The sequence below is a fragment of the Aspergillus heteromorphus genome (genome assembly GCF_003184545.1).
Source record: "Aspergillus heteromorphus CBS 117.55 chromosome Unknown BO70scaffold_5, whole genome shotgun sequence".
In the NCBI taxonomy this organism is placed as follows: domain Eukaryota; kingdom Fungi; phylum Ascomycota; class Eurotiomycetes; order Eurotiales; family Aspergillaceae; genus Aspergillus; species Aspergillus heteromorphus.
Window position 1 is genome coordinate 941,320 of NW_020290410.1, and position 26,409 is coordinate 967,728.

At 55.3% G+C, this 26,409-nt stretch overlaps 11 protein-coding genes across 11 annotated transcripts; 5 read left to right on the forward strand and 6 right to left on the reverse strand.

Moving 5' to 3' along the window:
* The first annotated feature begins 48 nt into the window (after positions 1-48).
* Positions 49-2,030, forward strand: BO70DRAFT_359863 (AIM24 family protein). The gene is made up of 7 exons (XM_025542636.1): positions 49-500; positions 570-688; positions 762-833; positions 889-1,059; positions 1,110-1,228; positions 1,284-1,512; positions 1,567-2,030. The coding sequence occupies exons 1-7, from the start codon at positions 293-295 to the stop codon at positions 1,894-1,896; spliced, it is 1,248 nt and encodes a 415-aa protein (XP_025401961.1). The 5' UTR covers positions 49-292; the 3' UTR covers positions 1,897-2,030.
* A 439-nt stretch (positions 2,031-2,469) lies between these two features.
* On the forward strand, positions 2,470-4,557 carry BO70DRAFT_377919 (MCT family MFS transporter; the record flags this gene model as incomplete). Its single annotated transcript, XM_025545231.1, has 5 exons — positions 2,470-2,831; positions 2,914-3,020; positions 3,136-3,723; positions 3,861-4,253; positions 4,546-4,557. The coding sequence occupies exons 1-5, from the start codon at positions 2,510-2,512 to the stop codon at positions 4,555-4,557; spliced, it is 1,422 nt and encodes a 473-aa protein (XP_025401962.1). The 5' UTR covers positions 2,470-2,509.
* BO70DRAFT_331860 (kinesin family protein) lies at positions 4,524-7,536 on the reverse strand. Its single transcript, XM_025540895.1, has 3 exons — positions 6,931-7,536; positions 6,468-6,877; positions 4,524-6,410 (listed from the first exon to the last, which is right to left on the reverse strand). Exons 1-3 carry the CDS (start codon positions 7,190-7,192, stop codon positions 4,848-4,850), a joined length of 2,235 nt encoding a protein of 744 aa, XP_025401963.1. The 5' UTR covers positions 7,193-7,536; the 3' UTR covers positions 4,524-4,847.
* Positions 7,537-7,880: 344 nt separating this feature from the next.
* On the reverse strand, positions 7,881-8,508 carry BO70DRAFT_181218 (uncharacterized protein). The gene has a single exon (XM_025538438.1). It carries the CDS (start codon positions 8,341-8,343, stop codon positions 7,921-7,923), a length of 423 nt encoding a protein of 140 aa, XP_025401964.1. The 5' UTR covers positions 8,344-8,508; the 3' UTR covers positions 7,881-7,920.
* Positions 8,509-8,608: 100 nt separating this feature from the next.
* Positions 8,609-11,738, forward strand: BO70DRAFT_359866 (COPII subunit SEC24). Its single transcript, XM_025542637.1, has 3 exons — positions 8,609-9,210; positions 9,266-10,912; positions 10,970-11,738. The coding sequence occupies exons 1-3, from the start codon at positions 8,674-8,676 to the stop codon at positions 11,543-11,545; spliced, it is 2,760 nt and encodes a 919-aa protein (XP_025401965.1). The 5' UTR covers positions 8,609-8,673; the 3' UTR covers positions 11,546-11,738.
* Positions 11,739-14,725: 2,987 nt separating this feature from the next.
* BO70DRAFT_181304 (mitogen-activated protein kinase) lies at positions 14,726-16,512 on the forward strand. Its single transcript, XM_025538439.1, has 6 exons — positions 14,726-14,837; positions 15,074-15,200; positions 15,251-15,446; positions 15,496-15,877; positions 15,928-16,275; positions 16,325-16,512. Exons 2-6 carry the CDS (start codon positions 15,091-15,093, stop codon positions 16,351-16,353), a joined length of 1,065 nt encoding a protein of 354 aa, XP_025401966.1. The 5' UTR covers positions 14,726-14,837; positions 15,074-15,090; the 3' UTR covers positions 16,354-16,512.
* A 257-nt stretch (positions 16,513-16,769) lies between these two features.
* Positions 16,770-18,224, reverse strand: BO70DRAFT_331868 (uroporphyrinogen-III synthase HEM4; the record flags this gene model as incomplete). The annotated part of the gene is made up of 2 exons (XM_025540896.1): positions 17,819-18,224; positions 16,770-17,503 (listed from the first exon to the last, which is right to left on the reverse strand). The coding sequence occupies exons 1-2, from the start codon at positions 18,150-18,152 to the stop codon at positions 16,770-16,772; spliced, it is 1,068 nt and encodes a 355-aa protein (XP_025401967.1). The 5' UTR covers positions 18,153-18,224.
* A 237-nt stretch (positions 18,225-18,461) lies between these two features.
* BO70DRAFT_359869 (complex I NDUFA9 subunit family protein) lies at positions 18,462-20,168 on the reverse strand. Its single transcript, XM_025542638.1, has 9 exons — positions 19,919-20,168; positions 19,851-19,864; positions 19,729-19,791; positions 19,584-19,678; positions 19,441-19,532; positions 19,252-19,393; positions 19,045-19,203; positions 18,659-18,994; positions 18,462-18,612 (listed from the first exon to the last, which is right to left on the reverse strand). Exons 1-9 carry the CDS (start codon positions 20,065-20,067, stop codon positions 18,514-18,516), a joined length of 1,149 nt encoding a protein of 382 aa, XP_025401968.1. The 5' UTR covers positions 20,068-20,168; the 3' UTR covers positions 18,462-18,513.
* Positions 20,169-20,586: 418 nt separating this feature from the next.
* Positions 20,587-21,848, reverse strand: BO70DRAFT_427208 (class I SAM-dependent methyltransferase). Its single transcript, XM_025547868.1, has 3 exons — positions 21,422-21,848; positions 21,196-21,367; positions 20,587-21,134 (listed from the first exon to the last, which is right to left on the reverse strand). Exons 1-3 carry the CDS (start codon positions 21,466-21,468, stop codon positions 20,631-20,633), a joined length of 723 nt encoding a protein of 240 aa, XP_025401969.1. The 5' UTR covers positions 21,469-21,848; the 3' UTR covers positions 20,587-20,630.
* Positions 21,849-21,989: 141 nt separating this feature from the next.
* Positions 21,990-23,668, forward strand: BO70DRAFT_359872 (proteasome regulatory particle lid subunit RPN9). Its single transcript, XM_025542639.1, has 3 exons — positions 21,990-22,367; positions 22,436-22,671; positions 22,754-23,668. Exons 1-3 carry the CDS (start codon positions 22,100-22,102, stop codon positions 23,393-23,395), a joined length of 1,146 nt encoding a protein of 381 aa, XP_025401970.1. The 5' UTR covers positions 21,990-22,099; the 3' UTR covers positions 23,396-23,668.
* Positions 23,669-23,749: 81 nt separating this feature from the next.
* Positions 23,750-26,296, reverse strand: BO70DRAFT_377926 (uncharacterized protein). The gene is made up of 2 exons (XM_025545232.1): positions 25,691-26,296; positions 23,750-25,626 (listed from the first exon to the last, which is right to left on the reverse strand). The coding sequence occupies exons 1-2, from the start codon at positions 26,280-26,282 to the stop codon at positions 23,897-23,899; spliced, it is 2,322 nt and encodes a 773-aa protein (XP_025401971.1). The 5' UTR covers positions 26,283-26,296; the 3' UTR covers positions 23,750-23,896.
* Between the last annotated feature and the right edge of the window lie 113 nt (positions 26,297-26,409).

Sequence of the window (26,409 nt, forward strand, 5' to 3'; positions counted from 1 at the left end):
TGCCAATCCCTCAATCTCCCCCCCCCGGTATCCTCCCAGACGGTCTGACACACCCAGTGAGGTATCGCTCTCCAGATCTGTCGACGAGGCGGGCTGTTACAGCACCTGCACAACTGCAGCACCGAAGCGTTTCGAGTGCCAAGCCGCAGCCAAACGCTTTTCCCGATCTGGAACCGCGAATCCGGGCAACGAGAAGAACGAAGAATTGCCGCGGAGATCGAGAGCTCCTGCGAGTCCTGCTTTCCATCCAGCTTCCCTCCATCTGCTTCTTGTCCGGCAGAATCTCCCCATCATGGCACCGGCTCAATCCTGGAGGAGCGCCGCGAGGACTCTCTCCTGGACCCGAGTCCTTCCTCCACGGGCGCGACAAGGGGCCCTGCTGCGTCGCGGATGGCAGACCAGATGCGTCCAGATTCGCGCGGCGCCCGCGGAGCAGCCATCTACGGTCAATGGCGACCATCTCCCGGTCTCCAGCACTCCGAGCTCTGCTCAATCCGCTGGTAAGCATTCATGATCTACTCAACCTGCCTCTGAACCGATGATCCATGCTAACCAGCCGTGAACCATAGATGCGCGATTCGATGTCATCGGTGCGCCGTACTCTCTACTCTCGGTGTCGCTTTCCGCCTCGCAGAATCTCTACACTCGCCGGGGCACGCTGGTCGGATTGAGTGGGAAGGCGGACAATGTATGCAGATGCTTTGCGACCCGTATATCGTTCATTTGTGCTCCATTGATTAACGGCTTTGGTGTCAACGCAGGTGGTCTCGACATTGAGTGTGCTAGAACCCTTCCGAAGGGCTGTCGTGGGCGTGCCATTTCTCTATCAGAAGGTTCGGCTGGTTTCCTGGAGTTCGTGGAATGAGCATGTAAACTGATACCCGTCAGGTGTCCTCCGCAAGTCCGGTGACTGCCCTGGTCTCCGTTCGTTCTCCTAATACGTCCTTTGCTGTTGTGCACCTCAATGGCTCTGTGGACTGGATGGTGGCTCAAAGACGGGCGCTACTCGCATGGTCTGGTCGTGCTCTCTCCATCCGACCGACTATCAACACAAGCCTGGTCCGTTTGTCCCCACCTGCGCGTGTCAAAAGTGATACTAACCTGCGCAGAGCCTTGCCCACTGGGGTAGCTCCGAGGTCACAGGACGAGGATTGTTAGCGTTGGTTGGCAACGGACAACTATACTCTGTTGAGCTTAAGGCTGGGGAGCAATACGTTGTTCATCCGAGGTAAGCTGTTAACAGTCTTGCCACCCTTGTAGCTTCGTATACTGATACCAGGAAGCAATGTCGTTGCCTACTCCATGGCGTCTAGTCCCCCGCGCCCTTACCGCTTCAAGTCTACGAGCTTGAAGTTCCAGGTCCCAGGCCTTAAGGGTCTCCAGGGCCTGCCGACTTTCATTCAGAACTCCAAATTCATCCAGGACATGTCGGCATCAAAAACATGGAAGACGACGATGAATATTGTCCACAAGCTCCGGACATGGTCTCGGATGACTATCTGGGGAGATAGGGTATATTACGTCTTGCGTGCCTCTCATGTACCGTGCTAATATGCTTGTTTCTAGCTGTTCCTCCAATTCGAGGGCCCGTCGACCATTCTTCTTCAGACCCGCGGTCCTCGCATCAACGAGATCCTGAGCACGCAGGAAGTCAATGAACTTGCTAGCGCACCCAGAGGATTGACCATTGGCCCGTCACAGCATCCTGAGGGAAAGCGTGAACCCACAGCAGAGGGTGAAGAAAGAAAAGCGGCCGAGAAGGCTGTCAACGCCGCCCCTGGACCATCAAGGTCGGTAGAAGCCTTGACCAATGAGGTCAAGGGCGTCTCTCAGAGTATTGCGATCTTGACCAAGGAGGGCAAGGTGATCTTTGAGAAGCCAGGGCAAACGAGCTAAGCTTCAGGTCTCTGTCCCTAGCGCTGCCTTTTTCACGCATAGATTCAAGAGCCACATACCTGGGGATGATCTTTTCATTGCAGGCTCAATGTACTATAGACAATAGCTTGTGTCCGATCACACCGACACTCCGGTCGAATCCTAAGTTCTTCCTTTCTCGTGTTGTTTCAAAGTCCTAGCCAGCCGGGGAATCCTTGCTTCGTATCACCCGACTGACATGTGCGCGGGGCTTCCATGGATGAAGGGCTTGCAAGGAGCACCCTCGTCTGCCTCAATGTCTTACACCCCGGTCGTTCCTTGATTCCATGCCAAGGACCCCCTGGCGGATTACTCATAGTAGGGTATATATGGTCTACGCAAGGGGTTTCACGTTCCTCTAGGACTAGGCGCCACTTTTTATTTTACGATCTCACCAGAAAAGCGACGATCCCTGGGCCCCGACCTTATCTTCAAATTCAACTTTCGAATCCCGCACCCCTAAGTTCTCCTCGTCAGCTATTGTCCGCTTGTCAGGAACCAGCTTCGCTCGCTACGGAGTATTCCCTTCCTACGTTCGGAAGGATATACCCTGCCTCTCGGGACACAGACGGCCCTAGTCGCCGCCACGGACAAAATGCAACACAATGAGGATCATATAGTCAGTGACGCGGTCGAGGAAGACAGAAAAGAGGCCATTGGTACGCATGGCTCTGCTTCAAGTACAGGTGACGATGTCGAAGCAAACAAGGACAACAATGTCCAAAGACCACAACCCCTTGAGGAAGAAAAACACGACGTAAATGGAGGGCTGGGCGACGGCTCGGAGAAATCGAGTACCATTGTCCAGGCACAGTCAACGTTAGTGGCCGATGAACCCCCCGACGGAGGATATGAAGCGTGGATGACAGTGGTCGGAGGCTTCTGTGGCATGTTCGTTAGTTTTGGCTGGACCAACTGTAAGTGGACTCGAGATCCAAACCCCCGTGGCCGAATCCTCCCATCTTTAAGTAAGATGCGATCGCTGACACAGAATGCCAGGCATGGGTATATTCCTCGATTACTATCAAACCCACCAGCTGAGCCACGAGTCTACAAGCACAATAACATGGGTCACCTCGTTAATGACGTTCATGATGTTCTTCGGGGTGCGTAGCCAGCCCTAACCCGAGTATCATCATCATCATCATCATCATCATCATCATCATCATCATCATCATCATCATCACCATCGACCAAAGTCGCTGACACCAACACCAACAGGGTCCCTTCATAGGAATATTGTTCGATAACTTCGGTCCCCGGTACATCATCCTGGCAGGAACCCTCCTCCATGTCTTTGGCATCATGATGACCTCCATCTCAACGGAGTACTACCAGTTCCTCCTGGCCCAGGGCATCTGTAGCCCCATCGGCACCAGCGCCCTCTTCCACGCCGGCATCAACTCCATCAGCACCTGGTTCCGCCATCGTCGCGCCCTCGCCCTCGGTATCGCAACCAGCGGCGCCAGTCTCGGGGGAGTCATCCTCCCGATCATGCTGACCCGGCTCTTTCACCAGCTGGGCTTCGGCTGGGCCATGCGCATCTGCGCATTCTTGATCCTTTTCCTCCTGATCATCACCAACCTCACGACCAAGTCCCGACTCGTCCATCGCAGGAAGCGCTTCCACCTCATGGACTTCATCCGTCCGCTCGGCGAGCTCCCCTTCGTCCTCACCACCGCCGGCACCTTCTGCTTCTTCTGGGGAATGTTCCTTCCCTTCTCCTTCATTCCCTCTCAAGCCGAAAGATACGGCATGTCTGCAACGCTCGCATCATACATGATTCCCGTCCTCAACGCCGCCAGGTTCGTTTTCCCTTGTTTTCCCCTCAGAACACTCCTTCCTTCCTTCCTTCCTCCCTCCCTCCCTCCCTTATCCTGCCTCCCCAACCAACCAACCAACCAACCAACCAAATCAACCAACTAACTAACAAACAAAAACCCCAGCACCCCGGCCGCATCATCCCCCCATACCTCGCCGACCTCTTCGGCCGCTTCAACCTCATGATCCTGACGACCCTGTTCTCCGGCATAATCGTGCTGGCCATCTGGCTCCCCACGCGCGGCAACGCCCCCGCCATCGTCTTCAGTGCCCTCTACGGCTTCAGCTCCGGCACCGTCGTCTCCCTCGCCCCCGCCCTCGTCGCCCAGATCTCCGAGATCCGCGAGATCGGCGTCCGCAGCGGCACCTATTTCTTTATCGTCTCGTTCGCCGCCCTCACCGGTACCCCGATCGCGGGCGCCTTGCTCCCCGATCCCCTCCATGGGTCCTATACGAAGCTGTATATCTTTTGTGCCGTGGTTATGTTTGCCGGCGCGGGGTTTTATCTTCTGGCTAAGGTGAGGTTGGTGGGGTGGGGGTTTGGAGGAAGGTTTGATTGGGTTGGGGGTCTTTGTGGAGAAGGGGAAGGGGGAAGAGGGAAGAGGGTTGTTGAGAAGAGAAGTGAAGTGAAGTGGGGCGGGGATGAATGGGGATGGATGGAATGGTGTTTAGTTATTGGGAAGGAAGGATGGTGGATTGTTTGGTTTGGCGGGGCGTGGCATGGCGTGGCATGGCATGGCATGGCATTGGGTACACGATAATCATATGGAATGATGGATGGAATTAATGAATGATGTATGCTGATGATAGATCGATAGATAGAGAGTATCTCCAAACCAATAACTAACTAATCCGATTTACTATTGACCCGACTCCCAAACACCGGCGCTCGATGGAAAGATCGTGCATGCAACAGAAATGCACGTCACAAGAAAATGAAAGAAAAGAAAAAAAGTAACAAGAGGGCGGTGATGACAAGATGGATGACAATGATGACGGCAATGACACTGCATAGGCAAAAGCCAAACAATTGTGGAAGCATGTTTGCATGCATGTATGTATCCCAGCGCTCCAAAATGCAGCTGTCAATTATTCATTGGCTGTTGTACAACCTACACCAAGACTCCGGTGCGCATGCTTTGGACGCTTTTCACGCCGACACCCTTCAGCTTGCTCAATTCGGCGAGGCTGCTGATCTGGAAGTGTGCTTCGTCTGCGTGGCCGTGGTCCATCTCACACAGGCAGTCGACGATAGCCTCGGCCTTTTTGACACCGACGCCCTTGAGGAGTTTGATTTGGCTCACGTCGCGGGAGTTGATGATGGATAGGAGGTGGATGGTTCGGGGGGACGGGGCCGGCTCATCAAGGTCGATGCTAGCACACTCTTCCTCGATCGGAGACTTGGTCTTGGTGCGTTTCTTGCGCCTCAGGTGCGCGATCTCTGTGACATCCTCGTCACTGAACTGTTCCGCGGCTTCTTCGATTTCCTCATATTCCGCGTCCGAGTCGTCGGCGTGACGCTTGTGGGTTGTTGTCTTCATCGGCTGCTTCTTGAGTGAAAGCATGCTGCCAAACTCCCTCTTTCCTCCTGGGATAGTAATGGTGGCGGTCGTGTCGGCGTCCTGGTGGTGGGGTTTGCTCTGGGTCCGCTCTTTCAGGGTGGCGATCTTCCTGGAGAGCTTCTCGTTGTTGGGGAAGAAGGGGAGTGCGAGCTGATACATCCTCAGGGCGAAACTGTCCTCGCCCCGAGCCTGGTGCTGCTTGGCCATGAGCAAGTAGGACAGGCCTTCGGCTCTTGCGTCCTCGGTGCCGTCGATGCGTTGCTCGAGGAGCTCCAAGCGCCGTTGTACCTGCTCGTTCAGTTCGCGGACTTGCGTTTGTCTGGATTGCTCGCTGACTGCTCGTACAGCCAATATTTCTTCAACCTTCTTCTCCACCATCTCTTCGATCTTGGCTGCGGAGATCTCATCGTAGTGCTTTGGTGGCTGATGTGGGGGCTGGGCGAGACGGGTAGGTTTTGACGACAGGCGGGAGATTTCCGAGCTCAGAGAAGTCCGCTTGGGGGCGTCGGGTTTCCTGAACTGTGTGCTGAGTCTGGGGAGGGTTTTGTCGGAAAAGACGTGGAACGCCTTCGGGGGCTTTTCGCCGGTCTTCGCGGCGTCTTTGGCGGCGGTGAGGTTCACGTTCACCGAGGCTGTCAGTGGCCGCAACGGCTGGCGGGCGCTGGCCATCGAAGGCCGCGCCGCGGGTCGCGGAGGACCCTTGAACATGGGCTCGTTCTCCACTTCGCGCACTTCGATCTTCTTCGTGCGGTTGGCGAAGTTGAGCGAGCTGATCGTGTCCAGATGATAGGATCTGACAGGCGCCAGGTTCAGAATCATCACCGTCAGCCCATTGTTCTGCCCCAGAGACAGGATTCTGGTCATTTTCGATTCCCGGTATGGAATTCTGGAATGTTTCTTGCTGATCGCTTCCACGCACTGAGCCAAGACGAACAGGCTCTTGTTGATACTGGCCGACTCAACCATGCGCTCCTTGTCGTTGTCCGTCCGGCGGTTATCCTCGGAACCCGCAAGGTCGATTGCTGAAGCCGTGCTGATGCATGTCTTCTCAGCGGAGCTGACGGCGACTTTAACACAGAGGATGGCATGGGATCGTGAAGAGTGGGCGTTCAACTAATGGACTGTCAGTGCCACCCTTACGTGCTGCGGTGAAGTATGGGAGATGCAAACCTTCGTTGCCGATGTGGATCTGTTGATGTTCGCCTGATCATACAAGACTTCAAACTCCTTCAGACTGTGGCATGGCCTCTCCGTCAAACCTACAACCACCGTCTTTCCACCATTGTCTCGAAGCGGCAATCCCGCCAGTGTTCTCTTCTCTGGGGGCTCAAACAAGTCAAAGACCTTGTCGTTATAGATTTCGTAATAGCTCAAGGACACATTGACCGAGGTCTCCCCATCGCTGTCCTTCTCCATCTTCCGGCTGCGTCGGTATATACTGCTCAGGAGACGGGGGATGGCGCCTCGATCGGCCAGGCTTTTACCGCCTCGCATTGTGTGCGTCTTTCCGGTTCCCGTGACTCCGTATGCGAATAGTGTTACGTCGAAGCCGTTGAAAAGGTGTTTGACCGTTGGAGCAACTGCGACGATCAGTATGTTATTCCCACCAGGAGAAATTGGCTGCGTCACGAACCCTCTGCGTCGAAGAGCTCCTGCTGCGACGCTTCCGCATCATACACAGCATTGAACTGAAACGAATACTCCTCGCTTTCATTCTTCGGGTTTGGGATCCGTACTACAGTATCCCTGTCCCGCAGTGCCGCCAGAGCTCCCTTCTCCTTCTTGTCGCTCTTACCAGGCACAGCCTGGTTCGAGGAGTCTGTCCGCAAAATGACATCCGCCTCTCGTTCCGACTTCAGAAGCGGTCTTACCCGCCCGACAACCCGGACACTCATGTTGTATTAAAAGGTATATCTCCGACGCTTGGTGAAAGTCCCGGTGGTTCGTCGTATGCACTAGCTTGATGCTGCTAGTACTCGACTGATCAAATGTGTGGACCAATTGCTGGGTCGCGACTTATATCGGCCGTGTAGGAGGAGTATACTGGAATGGGGTAGGTCGAGACCAAAGATGGGCAGCTAAACCTTGCGAGATCGGTCGCCGCCAAAGTATGTCGCACTGTTAGATTCGGAGAAGTCGAACGCTAAATTTACCACTCATTAAATCGATGCGCACCGGAGCAAAACAACACGCGAGGCATAAAATCAAACAGAAAAGCAGGACAATTGGCGACTGGTGGTGGTCAAAGGCCGTGGGGGAGGTTGAAGAACGAGGAGAGCCACAGTGAAGCGACAGGGATAGCTGGTGGTGGTGCGGTCAGTGCTGTTGGCACGGCAACCTTCCACGTTCGGCTTCCCCAGGTCAAGCATGCCACACACACCACATCGTGCGTTCACTCTTGCTTTTTTCTTTTTCGGTTTCTTTTCCCTTTTTTCCTTTTGAGGCTTTGGTCTGCATTGCGGGACCTGAGAGGCTCTGTGACTAATTACATCAACTATTTCGACGTCACTCCGGATTTTGTGCCGACCTGCGCAACAATATAAATAATGTCACACTACGTGGAAGCAATGGTCAATCGGACATTAGCTTAGCATATATATTGCAACCCCCCACCGAAGGCAGATCAAGACCACAGAGCGTTGTCCAATACCGATAAACAGACAGATATCAAACACCGCTGAGGTCTACCGCAGTGTATCATGATATGAGTAGCCTCCCTATGAGCCAGGATGAGATCATAGGACCTCCTGCAGGTGCCAGGCAGAGACCGGACGGCAGACAGCAGACAGGAGAAAGCAGGCAGCAGACAGCCCTGCGATAAAGCATGTGCTCGCAACAACCACGATTCTCTGTGCCGTAGAAATGACCCAAACCTCCAAATAAAAGTCAGACTCGTCCGAAACATAAGGGACTCTCGAAGTACCCCGTAGTGACTGGTGGTTGAGAGTCGGCTAGGGCGCGGGGCGCTGATTGGCCGAGGCGCGGCAGCCGCAAAGGCCACCGTACACCAACCATGCTTGCTTGCTTGCTTGCTTGCCTCCATCATCCATCATCGTTCATCGTCCACTTCCGCTCCCACTCCCAGGACTCCTTGACCTGCCCCCCCCCCCCGGAGTGTGGTCCAGTCCTGCCTTTCCCTCGGACTTTGAACTTGTCCCGTCTGTGATCCCCTGCTCTCTTGCTTGTTAGTATGCACTTGCCCCTCCAGCCGCCATTCCCCTATCCCCTCCCTCCACCATGAATTGACCGCCGATCCAGTGAGCCTGTAACGACCTGCCCGACATACGCACACCCTCAAACGTCCCCCCCCCGTTGAACCCCCCTCGGAATCCCACCATCCACCTTATTAAGCGACACAATAAACACAAAGTCCTCTATGGCAGCACCGCAAGGGGGATACCCTCCCCAGGAAGGGTACGGTGAGCCCGTCGGCTACGGGTCTCCCACTCAACAGCCCGCGGCGTTGGCTCCTGGAGCCCCCGCCCAAGGCCAGGCTGGAGGTCGCAAGAAGCGAGTCTACGCCGGCGAAGCGTTTGACTTCGGCTCTGGAGCCAATGCTGCGTTGGGGGGTCAGTTACCGGGTGGTGGCAGCTATGGTGCCTATCCGCCGCAACCACAGGCCGCGGGATACCAACAACCTGTCTATGGGGCGGACCCAACTCAGATGCAGCCCGTGGCCCCAGGATATGCGGCGCCTGCCAGCCCCCAGGTCGCACAGATGACCCAGCAGTTTGGTGCTATGGGAATGGGAATGACTGATCCGCACCTGATGCCCCCGCAGCCCGTCGCCCAAGCTCCTCAGGCCCCGCGGGCCGTCCCCCTCAACCAGCTCTACCCGACAGATCTTCTCACTCAGCCGTTCAACGTGGCCGAGCTTGACTACCCACCACCTCCTATTGTTTTGCCTCCGGGTGTATGTCCCCCAGAAGCCCTTGGTTGCGGAGTACTGGATTGCTGACCCGTCGCAGACTAGCGTTTACCCTTCTCCCCACTCCAACTGCCCTCCGAAATACGTTCGCTCGACGCTGAATGCCGTCCCGACCCAACACTCGCTCCTCAAAAAGTCCAAGCTGCCGTTTGCTCTGGTTATCCAGCCGTATGGTTCCCTCCATGATTCGGAAGACCAGGTCCCCGTCATCCCCGATCAAGTTATCTCGCGTTGTCGTCGCTGCCGGTCCTACATCAACCCCTTCGTGACATTCCTCGACCATGGACACCGCTGGCGCTGCAACATGTGCAACCTGACAAACGATGTACCCCAGGCCTTTGATTGGGACACTGCCCTGCAGAAGCCGGCGGACAGGTCGTTGAGAGCTGATCTGAACCACTCGGTGGTCGAGTTCGTGGCCCCCCAGGAATATATGGTCCGTCCCCCGCAGCCGCTGGTCTACCTTTTCTTGATCGATGTGAGCTATGCGTCTGTCACCAACGGCCTTCTGGCCACGACTGCTCGGTGCATTAAGGAAAGCCTGGACCGGATCCCGAACGCAGACCGTCGCACCCGCCTGGGATTTATTGCGGTCGACTCTAGCCTTCACTACTTCAGCATCCCCCGGGATGGATCAGAGAGCTCCGACCCCCGGATGCTCGTAGTGAGCGATCTGGATGAGCCTTTCCTTCCCATCCCCGGCGATCTTCTGGTCACCCTGAGCGAGTGCCGCGAGAACATTGAGGTATTCCTCGATAAGCTGCAAGAAATGTTCCAGAACACCCAAAGCAACGGCTGCGCCATGGGATCCGCGCTGCGTGCGGGTTACAAGCTCATCTCCCCGGTGGGAGGCAAAATGTGTGTCCTCAGCTCCTCTCTGCCCAACATCGGCCATGGCGCTTTGACCATGAGAGAAGACAAGAAGGTCCTTGGCACAAGCAAAGAGAATGGTCTGCTGCAGACAGCGAACAGTTTCTACAAGAGCTTTGCCGTGGAGTGCTCGAAGGCGCAGGTCTCTGTTGACATGTTCTTGTTCTCATCCCAATACCAGGACGTTGCGTCTCTCAGTAACCTGCCCCGGTACACCGGTGGACAGACCTACTTCTACCCCGGCTGGAATGCCGCTCGTCCCGAGGATGCGATCAAGTTCGCGCGCGAGTACTCTGAATACCTCTCGTCCGAGATTGGTCTGGAAGCCGTGCTCCGTGTCCGTGCCACCACGGGTCTGCGTATGAACACCTTCTACGGCAACTTCTTCAACCGCAGCTCCGATCTCTGTGCCTTCCCCGCCTTCCCGCGCGATCAAGCGTACGTCGTCGAAGTCGCGATTGATGAAACCGTGGCGAAGCCTGTCGTCTGCCTGCAGACTGCGGTCCTCCACACTACATGCAACGGCGAGCGGAGAATCCGGGTGTTGACCCTGGCGCTTCCCACCACCCAGAGCCTGGCCGATGTCTACGCTTCGGCGGACCAGCAGGCGATTGCTACCTACTTCAGCCACAAGGCCGTTGAGCGGGCTCTCGGAAGTGGTCTGGAACCTGCCCGGGAGGCTCTCCAGGCCAAGGCTGTGGAGTTGCTGTCGACGTACCGGAAGGAGCTGGCTGGAGGCAGTGTCAGTGGTGGCGGCCTTCAGTTCCCTGCTAACCTGAGAGGTTTGCCGGTTCTTTTCCTTGCCATGATCAAAAACGTAAGCCCTTCCCTCCGACCCTGTTGACGCTTATGGCGACGAACTGACGTTATTTAGCTTGGTCTTCGGAAATCCGCACAAATACCCACCGACATGCGCTCCGCGGCGCTCTGCCTGCTCTCGACCCTTCCCCTCCCCCTCCTCATCCAGTACATCTACCCGAAGATGTATTCGTTGCACGACATGCCTGACAATGCCGGATTGCCGGATGAGCAGACGGGTGAGATCGTTCTGCCCCCGCCGATTAACCTGGCGTCGGAGCGGGTTGCCTCGTATGGTCTCTACCTCATCGACGACGGACAGACGCAGTTCCTGTGGGTGGGCCGCGATGCGGTGCCGCAGCTGATCGAGGATGTGTTCGGGCTGAGCGACAAGTCTCAGCTCCGGGTGGGCAAGCAGAACCTGCCGGACATGGACAACGAGTTCAGCCAGCGGGTGCGGGCGGTGATCGAGAAGAGCCGGGACCACCGGTCGAAGGGGGTGGGCAGCATCGTGGTGCCGCACCTTTATGTGGTGAAGGAGGACGGCGAGCCGGGTCTCCGCTTATGGGCGCAGACCATGCTGGTGGAGGACCGTGCCGACCAGAGCGTCAGCCTGTCGCAATGGATGGGCACGCTGCGGGAAAAGGTCTGATTGTCCCGGTTTCCTAAGCGTTCTCTCTCTGTCTCTCTCTCTCTTTCCCTCTGCCGTCATAGACCCCCCCGGTCGTATTTTGAGGCATTTGGACTGACGAGCTTCGAACACGCCTACAGGTTGTTCAGTAATGATAGCTTTTTTCGATTTTGGTAAATTACATGGAAGATACTTCAATACATTTCAAGTGGCTCTGTCTTGTTCGGCTGTCTCGTTGTAATCCTATTCGCTGCTTGTTTTCTACGGAATACCTTAATTCTTCCCTATGGCGTCTGCCTGGAAGGGTGACGGCAAAGCATTTTGCCTGCGTTGATTGGCCTCGGTATACGACTGCGGAGTATAGGAGAGTCCATTATCAGAAGGGAGGGAGAGCCTTCATGGGAACCCGTCTTGTAGATAGCCCACGTCCCAGGGACGGGGAGTCAGATCTGATGATGGGGGGGGGGAGGGTGAGTGAGTGAGGGTGATCTGATCCCTCCCGAATCGACAGCTTTGCCCTCTTTTTTTGGCATCGTATCTTGTCTTGTTTTGTCTTGCCGTTCGACGCAGCGGCCGCGGCCGCGGCCGCCAACCACACTGGCCGCTTCCCGCTGCTCCACTTTAGGATTCTACGTACTGTGTGAGTGTGCGCAGTTGCACCTCGGGCCAAATGAAGCCAAAAAAAAGAGAGAGAAAGGGGGAAAAACAAGGTTCTCAGTCAGTTAGTCGGCCAGTCGGTCTGTCAGTCCACTCGCTGAGCGGGGGGATTGGATAGTACTGGACACCGAGGAGGCTGGAGGGCCTGTGTCAGACTGTCAATGTGAGTGTGAGTGATGGCAGACAGGCAGACAGGCAGACAGGCACATTGCATTGGTCCGGGCGTTTTCTGTGTGGCCGATCATGCAGTGTAAACTTTAGATCACGGCTTAGTGGGATGCCGGACAGAAGCGCTGGCTGGGAGGGGGAGGAGCAAATCAGCGATGAGAATGGGGGTTTGGGGGATTCTGTGTGTGAGCGCCTGTGAGGGGGTGTTGGCTTGGGAGGACGGAAGGATAGGTGAAATGTGATGGATGGATGGGTTAACCTGTTGTGATGTGATGTGATCAATTGGGGTTGAGGGGCAGTAGCGCCTGTGATTGTACCTAGGTGTGTAGTATGTAGGTACTGTGATTGTGACTGTGACTGACGGTGAGGATGACATGGGATGGGATGATGGATGATGGCCTCGGGGCATCCATCCCCTCACTTTTCTCACTTATTGTTCTCGGTCTTACTCTCACTCATCATCACTATCCGGGTTGTACTGTATGATTATGGATGAGTATGGGCCTGAGTATGGTGTAAGCCCCTTCCCTAGAGGGACGAGTCCAATATTGATCCGATCCAATCCAATCCAATCTATCTAACTATGTACTCCGTATCGTGATTAGCAGATCCCGGGCCAGAAAAAGGCGGCTGGTGGAGACGGCGGTGGAGGGTGAAACTGCGAGAGAATTGGCGCCGTGGCGGCCAACCTCTCGCGGAGGCGGCGTTGAAACACTGGTCGAGACGTAGTCCTCAGGAAGACCCAGAGAGAGACCCAGCGAGAGGGGGCCCTGATAGATGACAGGATGGAGGGAGGGCCGGGTTGATCGACCACGAGGGTGTCTGGTTATCTGTCTGTCTGTCTGTTTGTCTGTATGTAAAGCAGTAGGTAGATACGATGTATCTTATGGAAGGTATGTGGTTGATCCTCCAGTTAGTTATATTTGACTCGATATTGGGTCACGGTGGTCTGGCCGGAAAAAGCCCCCGGCCCTCCGGGTGAAATGAAGTCGAGTTTGGGATAGATGACGGTACTTTGGCCGGTGCTTCCAGTCAAGGCATGAGGAAATGATTCATCGGAGAGACTCATCTTATTTGCATTTGATCTCATCTCATCTCATCTCATCCTCATATGAAATTGAAATGGGATGCTTAAAGAGATGGGTCAGGCACGGGGTCTCTGTTTAGTCACGGTTCAGTACCGTATGTACGTATGGTACTATACGGTAACAGCCCCTCTCGAGAGTCTCGGCGACTCATCCAAGGATCGCAGCTCTTCTCCCATCTTTCTTGCTCGCTCCCCTTAACTCTCGGCTTCTCCCCCAGCTGGCTGGTCATCGCAGCACGTCGTGGTCTTGTTTCGTCCTTCAGTCCTTTGTTGGGGCTGCTGCTATTCTTATTTCTGACTTACTCCTGTCGGTAAGTTGGCTGTCTGGTGGCTTATCTGCTATCGACCCTGGTTCCTTGGTTGGGCTCCTCACTCTATCGATAACTTGCTCCACGTTTCCTGTCCCTCAACCCGTCTACACAGCTCTTCTTTTGTTGTCCTAGTCGTGATTGTTTTGGCTGCTGTGTTGGACTTGAAAGCTCAGTCAACACCTGCAGCAGTCCCCGCAAATTATCTCTTGACTTCCTTTTGTCCCCTCCCCCCCCATTCCTTTGACCTGACCTGCGTCCAGCATCTACTGCTTGCTGTCTTTCTCACCACGTTTCCCCTCCATCTCTCTCCTCCTGCCCCACCCCACTCTGGCCGATCCGCGCCCGGTTTATTAACTTCCTACTACGTACGCTAGTCCCCTTGTTGCTTCTGACTACTGTCTTGACTATTGTCCTGTGTCTTTCCATCCCCTCCACATCCCTCGAGCTCCCCTTCGTCTTTTTTGTCCCAGCGTCTGTTCGTCTGCCCCCCGAACTGCCCCCCTCCCCAACTGCCCCCTGGTGCGTTTCTGCTTTGAAATTCCAGAAGCTCAAAGAACCTCGTGAAACTGACTATGCGTCCCGCATAGAACCAGATAAGAGGGCATCACCATACAACGGAATTAAAAATAGAACGCATTGCTGAAACACAAGACGCGAGCACCCCCAGGTCCTGGCAGCTGGTAAGAACTCTCCTTTTCGGCGGCTTCCGGCCTTGAAATAAGACCTCAGACCCGAACCTCCGCTCTGGCTCGATCATTGATCATTGACATCGTCGATTCGCTGCTAGATCACCCGACACGGCCATTCCCAGCGCTTACGGAACGGTTCATCCATTGCCTCTAACCTAACCCAACCCCCTCCGAGCCACAATCCGGCTGAAATCCCTCGCATCCCGATCGTACAGGCGCCTCCGGAACACCTGGCGGCTACTTGCGGGTCCCTGTGGTTTCGATTGCAGCAGACACGCGCTGTACCCCGCTTCCGATCCTTGACAGATTCCGAACGTCTGTCACCTGTCCAACACACTCGCCCCTAGCATGCGCATTTGCTGGGACTAGGCTATCACTAGAACTCGACGCGAGCGTCTCCTGTAAGCGATACGCCCAGTGCCTGCTGTCCCGCGTGTGATGGGCCCGCGGCGCTACCCCTCGTGGGCTACCCTGGTTGTCTGCATGTGACGAACCCAACACATCGGAATCGATCCTAGAATTTGGGGGCTGCCTTGGTCGCTTCACTTAGGATGGGATTGAGGGATGAGGTAGTCTGCTGAGCGCGCGGCCCAACACACAAATACCCGGCCTTCGGCTTCAACTGACACCTGTCTAGTTCCCGTACCCGCAACCATGGTGCAGCAGGCGCCTCCTCAAGGGGGGTCGCGGAAGATTTCCTTCAACGTTTCGGACCAGTATGAGATTCAAGATGTCATCGGAGAGGGCGCCTACGGTGTGGTGTGGTGAGTATCGACGCAAGCTGGGCATTGATCTCATGCTAAGGGGACTCCAGCTCCGCTATTCACAAGCCCTCCGGGCAAAAGGTCGCCATCAAGAAGATCACGCCGTTCGACCACTCCATGTTTTGCTTGCGAACTCTGCGTGAGATGAAGCTGCTGCGGTACTTCAACCACGAGAACATCATCTCCATCCTGGACATCCAGAGGCCTCGGAACTACGAGAGCTTCAACGAGGTGTATCTGATTCAGGTACTGCCCATCCAGGCGCTTCGAAACGCTCGAGACTAATCCTCCCCAGGAACTGATGGAAACCGATATGCACCGGGTTATTCGCACCCAAGACCTCTCCGACGACCACTGCCAATATTTCATCTACCAGACGCTGCGCGCGTTGAAAGCCATGCACTCCGCCAACGTTCTCCACCGTGACCTCAAGCCCTCCAACCTTCTCCTCAATGCGAACTGCGACCTGAAAGTGTGTGACTTTGGTCTGGCCCGGTCAGCCGCATCGACCGATGACAACTCGGGATTCATGACGGAATACGTCGCGACGCGGTGGTACCGTGCCCCGGAGATCATGTTGACGTTCAAGGAATACACCAAGGCCATCGATGTGTGGAGTGTCGGCTGTATCCTGGCAGAGATGCTGAGCGGGAAGCCGCTGTTCCCAGGCAAAGACTGTGAGTGGCTTGAATGGCGCAAATGCAGGGTAACGCTGACATGGTGCTAGACCACCACCAACTGACCCTGATCCTTGATGTCCTCGGCACACCAACCATGGAGGACTACTACGGCATCAAGTCTCGGCGTGCGCGGGAGTACATCCGGTCTCTGCCATTCAAGAAGAAGATCCCGTTCCGGGCGATGTTCCCCAAGAGCAACGACCTCGCGCTGGACCTCCTGGAGAAGCTGTTGGCCTTCAACCCGGCCAAGCGCATCACTGTCGAAGAGGCGCTGCGCCATCCGTATCTAGAGCCCTACCACGACCCCGAAGACGAACCGACGGCGCCACCTATCCCCGAAGGGTTCTTCGACTTTGATAAGAACAAAGATGCTCTCAGCAAGGAGCAGCTGAAGCGTCAGTTACCAATGATCCCATAGCCGAACAACCACTGACTTGCGCGCAGTTCTGATCTACGAGGAGATTATGCGGTAGACGGCTTACGAGGAGATGAGATATACCACGGAGTAAGAACAAGGCAGAGCCTGATGAGTTGGGACAGTTGACGTCGTCATGCACATAACCCATGGATGCATAGAAGAAGGGCCGGGCAAGTTGGACATTCCGACCCGCCCTGTGCGGAGTAATTTGCTGCAATTTGCCCGTTTGTGGGAGTCATTGACTGCGACATCTAGTGCTTTATGTGACATTGGAAGAAGCGGTTTGCAGTTTCAGCGATAGTCCAGCTCCTGAATATACATTATGTTAGCGTCATTGAATGCGAGACAGAATTCTGTCCACCGAACCAAACTATGGGTATATATACTCCGTACAAGACCGGCCTTTCGATAAGCAGATTCATCCTAAACATCACCCACCACACACCACCTCAAGCCCTAAGTACCTGGTATCTAGCCACGTCCCTCCATAAACCTCCGAATCCCCTCCCCTACCCCCTCCGGACTAGGCCTCTCAGCACAAACATCCGCCTCGAACCCAAACTCATTGCGAAGATGATCCCTCGTCGTCGGCCCAATCGTCGCCACAAAGAACCTCCTCCTCCTCCCCCCATCCTCCCCATCCATATAATTATTCTCTCTCAAAACCCCAACCATCCCCTCACACCCCGTCGGCGAAAACACCACCACCCAGACCACCCTCCCCTCATTCTGCTTCTCGGGTGCGCTATCCCGCATTATTTCTCTTTCCGTCGCGATGATCTGGGAAAAACTCTCCTCAAACCCCTCCATCACGCCTGTCTCGTAGACTACTAGCTCGTCGACCCCGATCCGCGTATGCGGGGGTAGGGAGGGGTTGGTGAGCGTTTTGGGGATGATATCGCGGCGTTGTTCGCCGACGAGGAAGAGGAGGGGGGGTTTCAGGGCTTTCTGCGCTTGGGTTTCTGGCTGGGTATTCGCGTCGGGATCGGTGGTGTTGGGTGTGGGTGCGGTTGTGGTTGTGATCGTGTCAGAGTAGAGACCGTTATAATGCTGGAGAATAAACTCGGCCAATGCGCCCCCGTTGCCCGTCTCTTGGCCGTGGATTGTTGCGTGGGGGAGGTGTTTCGTTGTCAGGGTGGAGAGGGAGCGGTGCGTTGCGGGACCGACGGTGTATAGGGGGAGGGCGAATTCGCGCTTGATTTTCTCTGTGCGGGGAGGAGAGTTGGGAGGTATGTGTTAGTATTTGTGGAAGGGAGGGGGGGGGATGTTTTGGAGTGTTCTTTGTTGTGTTGGGTTGCTATTGTCGTAGCTGTGGGTATAGAGTATGGTAGTATGGTGTGTGTGGGATAGGTAGATAGATATCTATACACACCCACCCACACATGCATATACCTCTACACACATACACACAGATGTGATTGATTCCTTCCAGTCCAGTGGAAGAAAGAAAACCACCAGAGCAGAGAAGACAGAAAGAGAGAGGTAAGGTAGGTAAGGGTAAAGGTAAAAAAAAAACTAACCATCAACAACCCCCCCCACCACATCCGCGAACCCCTCCACCGCGCGCTGGCTCGTGAAGATCAACCCCCCGTATTTTCTGTTTTCTGGCGGTCCCAGGAACCCATTGTTTGATGTGAAGAGGTCGCGCACGGTCTGTAGGTTTGGGGTATGGAAGTTGTGCGAGAGGACAGGGATGAAGGTTGGAGTGGTTGTGGTTGCGGTTGTGGTGGGAGCTGGGGTGGTGGTGGTGGTGGTGGTGGTGGTGAAGTATTCGTCGTACCCGTCGTGAGGGACGGATTTGGTTTTGAGGAGCAGGATGCGGGTGGTTCCCGTTTCTGTGTCGGGGGAGGGCATTTTGTAGGTTGTAGATTGGGGTTGAGTGGCGGAATTGGAGAGGAAAGGTGGTGGTGGTAGTGGTGAGGTGGGATGAATGGAGGGTGGATGATGGATGATGGAGGCGGAGGTGCGGGTGGGGTCCGATTGACGTCTTTCTGCAATGGTCTGCTCTATGCTCTGTTGATTGACCCCGCCTATTGTCGCGGCCTGCCTACTGAGATGCCTGGAGCTAATATTCAATGTTCAATTGGGATGTCTAGTTACCAGCCTATCGAGACTGCCGTTTACTACATTTACTGAGTTGTCTACCATCTGCTTAATGTGCTCAGTCGAACAAACGAATCAATGGGTCTAAGGTATGTACACTAAAAAAACAAGACTACTGGTCGTCGAGAACGTGCAGGTACTTCTTCTCCTCCCGTCTCTCCCGCTCCGTGGCCGGGGGCAGGTCGTAGTAGGAGGCGCTGCGGTATCCCAGCTATGCAACATTAGCCAATGCCTAGACGCACCAGGAACACACTCACCAGGTAGTGGAAGGTCAGGTTGCTGAGCTCGGCGGGCTCAATGTCCAGGTCCTTGAACGTCTTGGCCGTCGGGTCGATCACCTGGTCCATGAACTCGCGCTCCACCTCGTCGGGGGAGATGGTGGGCCACCACAGGAACTTGTTCAGGTAGTGCGCCATCGGCTTGAGGAGCCGCTTGGGGATGTTCACGTGGCGGCGGTGCTTGACGATTTCCTTGTCCACCAGCTCGGCAATCTCGGCCGTCGAGTAGTTCTTGGGGCCGTACAGTTCGTAGGTCTGACCGACGGTGGTCTCGTCGTGCAGCATGCGCTCCAGGGCGGCACCGACGTCGGGGGCCTATGTACATCAGCAGCTATCCAAAAAAAATCACATCCCGAATGACGTACGTGGACGGGCCAGTAGCGCTCCTGCATGTGGTTGGACGTGAAGAGGTTGGACACCCGGGCGAGCTTGTGGAGGAGGTTGTCCTCGAAACCGAACATGGGCGCGGGACGGACAATGGTGGTCTCGGGGTAGATGGAGCGAACCACTTCCTCACCCCAGGCCTGCGACTATCAGCATGCGAGCGACCATGTATGACCAGAACCACGGACCTTGGTCGAGAAGTACTCGGAGGGAGAGTCCCGCTTGGCGTTGTAAGAAGAGACGTGGATGAAACGGTCAACGTCGTACTTGGCGACCGCCTCGACGATGCGCTCCGTGCCGTCAACGTGAACGTCGGTGTAGGTGAAGTTCCTGCGCCAATTAGCAGAGCGCTCACCATTTCCCTTCATTTCACTGACTTGGTAGGGTATTGACGACCGACAAGGTTGTAGACAACGTCGGAGTGGCGCACAGCCTCCTCGATGGACTGGGTGTTGCGCAAGTCGTATTCCTGCCACCAGTTAGCGGGCCACGCCACCTGGTCTATTGGGAGCCGTCATACAATGAAGTTGACCCGGCCAAGATCACCGGTGACCTTCAAGTGTCTCTTCGTCATCTCCTCACGGTAGGGCACGACAACGGTGCATCCCTGCGTAGCTAAACGGCGTCAGCGTCTGTCCTTCCCGTCGACCAATTGCCCAACATACCGAGTCTGTTGACGATGTAGCGACCGAGGAAACCAGTGGCACCGAAGACGGTCGCGGTGTGACCTAGAGAAGAGTTTAGTCTTCTGGCAGCATACGAAGCGGCGGAGACAAGGGCTATGTACCTCCCAGAGAGGAGCTGTAGGGCGACTAGTCAGCACACGAAGCTCCACCACATCGGAAGGCGCCTTACCGTCCACCCTGGATCTTCAGAAGAGGCTTTCCGGTCCGAGTGATCGCGACATCCTGGAGATTCCGGCGCTGCATCTGGAATTGGACCCGGGGGGTGGGGACGAATGCCCTCGACCCCATGGCGGAATTGACGGCCCGGGACGTCTGCATGGTCTCAATTCTGGTTGGAATCAGCCGAGACCACCGAATTGCGTCCGGCACGGTGTTTGGGTAGAGAGTGAGGAAGAGAGGGGAGAGAGCGGAGCTCGGCGTCAGGACTGATGCTGCTGCAGCTGGTCGAAAGTGAAGGTCCCGAATATCTTGGAGTTGGCACGGGACTCGCGCGCTAGTCCCCTTTCGGCCACCACCGGTCCTCAGGCATTTGGCCATTGCGACCTCCCCACGCTAGATTCAGACATCTTACGGTCAAATAGGGCAGAGAGACTACTCCCCTACTATGGACACAAATTATCTACTCGGTTCGAGCTGGATGGCCCTCGTCGTGGTCAATCCGGGCCTCACGCCGGATCGCGTCTGACTATTCGACCACTCTGATTGGCTGCTGGACATATCGTCGTCATGCGAGGTCTACTACCACCAGGATAATTGATGAACAGAAGTTACTCGATGGGTCTAAGGGAGGATTCTTCGTAGATCAAAGGTCTACAGGGAAAATCCTATAGAATTATTGCGTGGTGCTCATATTCATCATGCTACCTGTCCACAAAAACGACCTAGGCACGCTGGCCACGCGAGAGGAAGAAGGTCAAGGTCCTCTGCTTCCCATCCTTCTGGTACACAAACTGCTCGTTCATAGACTGGTACCGGAAGTCCTCATTGAGCCCTGCGCCTTCGTGCAGCTGCCTCATCTGCTCCTCGGTAAACCCATGGTTTGTGACCGTGTGCTCAGCCTCACCAAAGTCGTGCGCCATCCGATGGTGGTCCGGCACAATGTCGATAATCAGACACACGCCGCCTTTCTTCAACCGCTGGCAGAAACGGGACATGGCCAGTTCCGGCTTCTCAAAGTGGTGGAGGGCCGCACTGACGACAACGATGTCAAAATCAGAGTACTCCGGTCCTGAGAGCTCGTCCGACAGAGTCTCAGACAGAAGGTCACCCTTGATCGCGGACATCTTGTCCCCGAAACCAGCGTCGTGGGCGTTCTGGTTGAACTGATTGATCATGTTGTCTGCGACGTCCATGCCCACGATCTTCGACACGAAAGGTGCCAAAGTCTAGACTTGTCAGTCCATATGTCTTTTACTTTTCACCCCCCTAAGACGCAAAGTAACTTACCAGAGAGACAACGCCAGTCCCACATGCGTAATCTAGCACCTTGATCTCCTTCCCCTGACCGGCCTCGGTGTCGGTCCAGGTATCACTGATCCAGGTACGGCGGGCCGTAACATTTCTGCAGATTCCATCCAGGACAGGCTTGAAACTGTCCTTGTAGGACTTGGCAAGATTGCTGTGCATGTTAGAAACCTTGTTCTTTAAGACGTCGACGGGTGCTACTACTCACTCAAAGTATTGACGGTTCTTCTCGGTGTGTTCGGTGTGCTCCGCCATGATTAGATGTGGGATATTCCAATTTATGTGAGTAGAAACGGACGGTAGAAAAAGATATTCCAGAAGATAGAAAATTAATTGCTGAGAGATAGATATGAGGTGAGTCTGAGCCACAGAAGAAGAAACGCCGGGAGTCAAAGGGCCGTATTTATAGCCCTACGGGACCAGTAAATATCAGCCTGGGCGCTGGCAGAACCACCAAATCCATAGCTGCCCGGAGAGATATCGGACACTTTTTGTAGACTAACTGGGTCCAAGATGCCCGCCAAGAGGGATCTGGGGAGGCCCAGACCGGAGAGCTGCCATGATTACTGAGATGCTGAGATTCAATTTGTCCACAAGATGAGTCGACCGATGCAAGACGACCTCGAGGGTCCTCGTAGATGGTAGCGGAGGAGAGCGAGCAACTGAGCCGCCAAAGATGATGTCGTGCCGGCGATGTCATGTGCCTCACCGCCCTCCCGATGAGGGTTTCGCAGCCCAGCGATGAGCCAACAGCTCCGCTTCCACCTTCCGATCAGCTTCCCTCCCCATCTTCTCGCCATTACACCCATTCGCCCTTTCCCATCCTCCGATCTCCCATCTCGTCCCTCTATACCCCTCGCTTCGCGTTCTCCAGACCTCCTCCACCATGGAGAACCAACGAATCTCCGACTTCCTCAGCGAGCAGCTCGAACAAGCTCCGGAGACGTCCCAGGCCTCCTTCCTGAGCTTCGAAGACCTCTGGGAGCGCAAGCTATGGCATCAGCTCACGGACTCCCTGGTCGACTTCTTCCGCTTACCCGAGAGTGCTCCCCAGCGCCTACCGATATTCAAGTCCTTCGTCCTCAGCTTCGCCGACAGAATCAATCAGCTCAAGTTCGTCTCGCTGGGTTTGATGGCATCATCAGAGTGCGCTGGTTTGTATCCCACCCATCGCGCAGCAACCCGACGGCCAATCTGACAAGATCTCCCCCAAACCATCCAGATGACCAAGAACGCCTGTCTTTCCTCACATCGCTGGCAGACAAAGTCAACAAGCCCGAGTCACAAGACGCTTACATCTACGCCCTTGCCGATGTCGCCAACGTTAAGCAACGGCTACAAGACCTGAACGGTGCACAGAAGGATCTGGAGACATGCCAGAAGGTGCTGGATACATTCGATTCCGTGGAGACCGTCGTGCACGCCTCCTTCTACAAAGTCAACGCAGACTACTACCACGTAGGTCCCCGCACTCAACTGCCCCCTCATCTATCTTTCAGTATCGTGTACGGTATACCTAACAATGGCCCCCATGTCATAGACCAAACAAGAATTCGCCTCCTTCTACAAGAACGCCCTCCTCTACCTCGCCTGCATCGACCTCGAGGACCTCGGCGAATCGGAGCGTGCGTCCCGCGCGTACAACCTCAGCGTGGCGGCGCTGGTCTCCGACTCGATCTACAACTTCGGAGAACTGCTCCTGCACCCGATCCTGGACTCCCTCACCCAGACGCCGCACAGCTGGCTGCGCGAGCTCCTGTTCGCCTTCAACCGCGGCGACCTGACCGCCTACGACGTCCTCGCCGGCAACATCTCCAAAAATCAGCTGCTCGAGCAACACCGCATCTTCCTGTACCAGAAGATCTCCCTGTCCGCGCTGACGGAGATGGTCTTCCGCCGGCCCCCGCACGACCGCAACCTTACGTTCTCGTCCATCTCCGCGGAGACAAAGGTCAAGCCCGAGGAGATCGAGCATCTCATCATGAAGGCCCTCTCGCTGGGCCTGCTCAAGGGCGCCATCGACCAAGTCGCCCAGGTCGCTCAGATCAACTGGGTCCAGCCCAAGGTGCTGGATATGAAGCAGATTGAGGGCATGCGGAACCGTCTGAAGGATTGGGATGCCGGCGTGAACCAGCTGGGTCACTGGATCGAGGGCGTAGGAAAGGACGTCTGGGCTGCGTAGACAGCCAGCCAGTCAGATACCTTTCTGGTTTACTTCCCTTCCCTTCCCCTCTTCCCGTTATTTGGTCCCCTGACTCGCATAAGAGCTACCCCATCATGTATGTACGAACAATTCCTCCGTACTAGAACCTCATTATAATTGAGATCCATACGAGACTTGCGGGGTCTTTTGTAAATAGATGTAGAGTGTGAAATTCAAGGCGGAAGAGACAAGACACGAACGACTGGAAACAGACAGAGACCGAGACAGATGATAAGAGAGGGGAGAGAGAAAGAAAAGAACCCCCCAATGAAGTTGACATTGATATTTAATCTAATACAAAAATACTAGTAATAAACCTGCTCATGCCCAAGTCGTTGCAATTATAATAATACATAAGTATACAGTTTGTTTTATCCCTCCCCAGTCATACACCCGGAAACACCAATCGCTATCGCTATCGCTATTCTAGACAGACAATATATATACTAATACTGATATTCTATACTATACAAGGAGATTTCATTCGGCGGCAGAAGAGCGGGATCCGGATCGGGGACCGGCACCGCCGCCCTGGGCTCGATGGCGCTGGCTGATGGCCGGGCGGCCTCGGCCGGCTTTCTTCCGCTGTTCGGCGGCCTGGCGCTTCGCGATGATGGGGTAACACTCGATCGGGGCGCGAGAGCCGACGTGCAGGCCTCTCGGGGTGAAGATTTCGACTTGAGGGAAGGAAGACGGGGGAGAGTCGGGGTTGGGTTTGGGGGTTAGCCCGAATCTGGGATCGGAGGTGGTTCCGTCTTCGGATTCGGGCTCGAGTGGATCCATGTCTTGCTTGGGGTTGAAGTCGATTACGGGCTCCATGTCGTCGAATTCGGGTTTAGATGTGGTGGATCTGGTGGTGGTGGTGGTGGAGGTGGGTTTGGTCTCGGGCGTTGGCTGTGTCGGCTTGGAGCGAAGCTGCACGGTAAGCTCGATCCAGCCGCATCCCTCGATCAGGATATCGGTGGACATCACTTTGTAAGGCAGAGACGGGGCCTTCTTGATGATCTTGTCTTGGAGCGCTTTGGCGATGGATCTCGGGAGATGCGATTTGGTGACATCCCATTTCAAGTCGAAGGTTCCGGCGGGCCTGATGCCGTCTCCGAAGCCCTTGGCGATGATGGTGCCCGGGTAATGACGCCGCTCGGCCTGGATTTCCATGGCCTTGTCGGTTCTTGTGACGAATGGCTGAAGCGCCGGCGACACGAAGCAGGCTGCCATGAGCACCGTGTCGGGATGTGTCGGGGTGATTCTTACCAGCCCCCCACCGAGCAATAGCGACTGGCCGGGCTTGATGGACATGTGTTCGGGGTTTACCCGGGAGGACATGATCAAATCGCGCTTGTGCTCGTCGAAAACATAGTCGCTGAGATCGTGGCGCTTCAGTCCTGGAAGGTCAAACATCTCGCCCTTTCCATGTCCAAAGGGGATGCGGATCGGAGAGACCGTCGTGCCTGGTAACGAGGACACAATCGGAAGAAAAGGATGGAGACCTTCCGGAGGCGGAGGTGGGAGAAGAACGTTTTCTGTGCCATGAAGAACAGAGATGTTGGGGTTGGGAGTCAGTTTGGATTCTTTGTGGCGCTGCACCATGTCGGCAATCTTCTCCAGATTCCTGGTGTCCTTGGGAAAGCAGCTCTCGATGAAGCTGCTCTTTCCCACGTTGGTCTTACCGACCACCCAGATTCCACCTCCGTGCTCCCTGATTTCCTTCTTGACGTTCTTGGTCCACCAGCCCCGATGAGCACTGATTAGATATACGTTGCCCAAGCGGTAATCTGCGGCCTGGTGCTTGAGAGTATCACGAAGAACCGACTGGAAAAACTTCATTTTGGAGTCCGCTTGCTCCTTCGTAGGCGCAAGAAGATCCGCGCGAGTGATGATGAAGCTGATGGTCGGCATTTTGACTCCTTGCTTATACCTGTAAGACGCCGAGCGCCGGTTCTTCGTGCGCTGATTGAAAATACCGAGCTCTTGGTAGATATATCTGACAAGAGACATGGGGAAATCTGCCGCATCGACGACATGGTAGATGCGGTTATGGGTGTAAGGCGACTCATCGAGGTATGCACGGATGGCGCTCATACTTGGCGCAATGACAGGCATGGCCTTGTTGTGATGCAACAGATCGTGGCATCTGTCGCATATTTGTACCGGGGCTGTCGCAGATTTGAGGTAATTGCTAGCAGTGGCTATGGCTCTTCCTACCGCAGCTATGTTCCAGTTAGTACCAACGGTTGCGCGCTATAAGAAAGAAATCAAGGAGGACTATCGCACCTGGCTCGCGACGGGGTTTCCCCTTCTCTTCTATCAGCTCAAGATGCTGCCGAATCTCCGTTGCGGCTGTCTCCGCGTCATTTTTCAAATCAAGACCAACACCTTCTTCTGACTCCTCATTTAGACGTTCAGCCAATTGCTGCGTTTCAGCCATCCGCTTCCGCGTCTGCTTCTTGGTTGTATCGTAGAAGCCGGGCTCGAGGGGCTCGACGGTTTGCGCAAATGCACCACATCCGGGGCAACACAGAGGGAGGGGGAGCGCATCGAGAGGGAGAGCATCTGCCACAAGATCGGGCTGTTCGGGAGAATCGGTATCTGCAGAATATTCGGGTGGTTCGGGAGACTCAGGATCCGCAAGAATTGAGATTTGTTCAGGAGCGCTGACACGTAACGGACGATTCGTGGAGAAGGAGCGTAGCAGTATTCTGTGGTTCAAGCCATCTAGACTTCGGACGGGGAGGACCTCCGGCTGCGAAAAGACAGCTGCTCGCGTGCACGGCCTGGAGAGCTGTAAGGACTGGCGCGGAAGGCGTGAGGAAAGTCGATTTAATGTAGGACCCCTTGGGATCACGCGCCCGAGGTATGGCGACATGATGGAGTCCGTAGACTGTAGCAGCCTTGGGCGGAGAAATTGAATGGGAGGGAAGAATTGATGGATGGAGAGCGGCGATTGATAGTGACGGCGGCGGAGGTCCGCTTCGACGCCCCGGAAAAAGTTC